The 3,834-nt window shown below is 39.0% G+C and overlaps 1 protein-coding gene across 1 annotated transcript; it reads left to right on the plus strand.

Annotated features, from left to right (window-relative positions):
• The first annotated feature begins 285 nt into the window (after positions 1-285).
• LOC148128305 (uncharacterized) lies at positions 286-2,730 on the plus strand. The gene has a single exon (XM_087933105.1). It carries the CDS (start codon positions 286-288, stop codon positions 2,728-2,730), a length of 2,445 nt encoding a protein of 814 aa, XP_087789231.1.
• The last annotated feature ends 1,104 nt before the right edge of the window (positions 2,731-3,834 follow it).

Genomic DNA, 3,834 nt, shown 5'->3' on the forward strand with positions numbered 1-3,834 from the left:
GATTCCAGCTGGCTGTCAGTAGAAAAGGAAAAAAAACCATCTTCCTCTCTATACAATGATACAACTTATCAACAACCTGCAGCCCTAATGAGAAGACAGGGGATCAAAAAAAGAAGTGAAATCATACAGGAGGGAAAGGTGTTCTGCTGTTTAAGTGTGGTGTGTTTATTTCCAAAGAAGGTCTCAGTCAAGAGGCTTGGGGACTTTCACCATTGCTCCAGTTCCCTGGCAGACTAAGGATTTGTGCATTGATCTGTCTATAAGGCACAGGAAGAGGAAAGGAAGATGGATGATGATCCAGATCCCACTCTTGATCAGGTAATCCTTGAAGGCTCTGAAATGAATGAGCAAATACTCTGTGTTGGGGAATTGCAGAAATGCAGTTTTGAGGGCAATGAGGAGAACAGCGTCCATCAGGAAAGTGGGGATAATGGCCCCTTCCTAGAGCAAGAATTCACAAAGAAAACTTCTTCTGGCAAAGATGCACCAGACCTAGATTTTCAGACAAAAAGCAATGTCAACATTTTCCAAAGGAAGGAACAGGTGGATCAAAGCCAGACACCAGATGCAGCTGGAAGCATCAAAAGCAGCACTACGTCTTTAAGGAAGCCGTCCCGCCGAAGCCTTCAGTGGCCCCCTGGTCAAGATTCCCACCATAACAGTCAACAATCTGTTGGTCAGCAGACTCCAATAAGTCAAAACACTTCCCATATACAATTTGTCAATGAGGTGGATAACAAAGAGACCACATGGATAAATAATAAAACTGGGAAATTGATGAAGTGTAGAAGTCAGCAAACAAGTGCCCGTTGGGAACGGAAAATATTTTCTGAAATTCTGAATTGTTCAAGTGAAATATCTGATAAAAGCAAAGGGACTTATAGTGAAGAAGATTCCACTTCAACAGAAACAACACTACCAGAAACATCATCAGAATCAGATGGGCATCAAAACAATGTAGACCAAGAAAGGAATTCAACTGTAGATGATATCTTAAAGCAAAAATCTTGCAGGAGTAGCCAAGAATCCAGTGAAGAGTCATCTCTATTGATCCCAAAGGTAATAGATTCTGAAGAATTGTTACCTTGGATCAGTTCCAAAACAGGCAAAGAGATGAAAAATAAAGCTCAACAAACCAGCATCCTTTGGGAGCTCAAAACTCTTTCGGAAATTCTGCGTTCATCTAGTCAAGATAATTTTACCCAACCTATAGACACAGATACTATTGAAGATGCTATCACTACTTCAGGGGATACAGCAGTGGAACAGTCAGACTTCCGGCAAGATATCCAGCAACCTAAGGAATCAAAAATAGAGCCATCCATACAAAAAGAAACATATAAATATGAACAGTCGCAACAGACTGACAGTGTTGAGACTTTAAAGAAAGAACTGTTAGACAACAGCCAACAAACAGATTCTTTTACTGATTCAAGAAATGCTTCAATTGACCTGAAAGATTCTTACCATAGCACCCAGCAATTAGAAGCTCAACAATCTCAGCATGGCAGTCAAGATTCCCAAAGAACTGTTCAGAATTTACTGAGACCTGCCTCTCAGGAGAGTGTTAGAAAGCAGTCTGAGGTGCTTTCTAGTCTTAAACCTGAGCAAAACCAAGAACCTTTTGTTAATAGTGAACTTGATGAAAATACTTGGATAAGCAAAAAAACAGGCAAAGTAGTAAAAAATCTCTGTCAACAGACTGATAAAAGTTGGCTCCAATATTGTGCTGTGAAGATGCAAAAAGTAAAAAAATGTAGCAGTCAACAAACTGATGAGAGCTTTCTTCAGTGGTATGCAGCAAACAAAATGACCATGCCTAGTAGAGAAGACCTAGTAAGAGATAATGAACAGGGCCAACAGGGACTTAGGAAATTCAGCTCTGGATGCCATGACCCTGGTGCTTGGGACATATCACCTGTAGAGCAAGATGCAAGTAGAAGAAAAACCTCAGATGCATTTGAGCCAGAAGGACTTACAGATCAAACCTATGGAGTCCAGTGGCCAGATGAGTCTGAAAGCAGATCAACAATAAGTGGCTCATCCATTGCAGAAGATGATACTGCTCAGCAGACATACAGTATCATTTCTTTGGAAGATGGGATTTGGTTGAACAGAAGAACAGGCAAAATCTTAATAAGTCACAGCCAGCAGACGAGTCAAACTGCAATTCCAACAGTTCTGAGTACAACATCCCTGAAAAAGGCTGGCAGTGGTGTGAGAGAAGAAGAGCTTCAAAGTCCTGGAACTGGGAAGGATGAAACCAATGCAGAGCAAGGAAAAGCAAACATGGACAGACAGCAACCTGCATGTAAGGAATCCCACCATAGCAGTCAGGCAAAGCCAGATTATGACATCCAAGCCATCCCAGAAGAACCTTTGGGAGAAAATCCTCAGTCTATTGACGAAGTTGAAAAACTGCTTAGTACCCGCCTGAGTGAGGCAATGTTGTTAAGTGCAGAATCTCCAGATATGGAAGATGAACCTGTGGATTTATACACCCCTGTAAAAGAAGGGAGCTGGATGAATTTGAACACAGGCATGGTATTGACTTCTCAGACTCAGCAGACAGAGGAGGATGCAAAGAAGTTTCTTGCAGTTGATGACCAAGTTTCTGGAGATACTTTCCAGCAACCCCCTGAAATCATAGCTTCAGGTAACAATGGTGTGCAATCATGTGCAGGGGGAGGCATGGATGATGATCCTGTAATGGGAATGAGTCAGGGCTAGATCTGCAGATGCTGAATGCTGGCACCTAGAAGAGATGGGGAAGATCATAGATGTGTCCATGGTGGGAAAGAGGAACAAGAATGACAAGTGATCCAAAGCAGTGTTTCCAGGAACATGAAAGGAGGCTCAAATAAAAACGAAGAATCCGTATACTGTTATGCTCATCTGACTGAATCATTCTAATCATTTAACTTTATTGAATTTACCTGTAGTGGACAAAAGGGTCTTGGAGTAAAAGAAGGCACTGGTGCTAAACTGGAATTATTACAGACCAGCTAATGAGTTATATTAGGTTTCTGTGGGTTTCTTTTCTTCTATAATTTTTATTAAGAATTTTGATTATAATCATAAAATCTAATATGAACTAAATTTAAAGAAAAAATGGAAAGGAGAAAAGGTGCAAAAAAGAAAAACATAAGAAAGAAAAGTAGGAATATAATAAAGAGAAAAGAAATGTTTAAGGAAGTTATTTCATTACAGCAAGTATAAAGAACTTTATACTTCTAAGTATAACCCCTTCTAAGACTACATTTATCTCTTCATTCCATTTCCCATCTCTTGTCTATAAACAACTCCATAAAACATTATCTTTTCAGTTTGGGTGTCAGCAAAAAGTCCATAAAATATTTCAGAAATAATAACATCTTTCTTGTTTCAACTTTGATCAAATAACATTCCATTATTTTACTTCTAACAGTCTTAATTTTTAGTTCATTAAGATATTGTCATAGGATTTGATTTCTCTTAATTTCTTCATTGTCCTATTGCACAGAGTTCTTCAAGGCATCAACAAGTAAATCCAATACAAAAAAGGTATCCCTTTTAAATCTCAGCTAGTTTCTTTTGTAATGAAACATCTAAGTTATTCTCTTGGCCTGTCAATGGTAAATCTACTTTTGATACCATCTCTATCTTGTCAGGTAAAATTTGTTCTACATCTACCATTTCATCAATATTATGTTTTTGGACATACAGGTAGTCCTTGACTCATGACCACAATTGAGCCCAACATTACCATTACTAAATAAGACAGTTGTTAAGTGAGTTTTGCCCCATTTTACAACCTTTCTTGCCACAGTTGTTTAGTGAATTACTCCAGTCATT

Source organism: Pseudonaja textilis, chromosome 1 (genome assembly GCF_049901715.1).
Source record: "Pseudonaja textilis isolate UNSWEBS1 chromosome 1, rPseTex1.2, whole genome shotgun sequence".
NCBI lineage: Eukaryota > Metazoa > Chordata > Lepidosauria > Squamata > Elapidae > Pseudonaja > Pseudonaja textilis.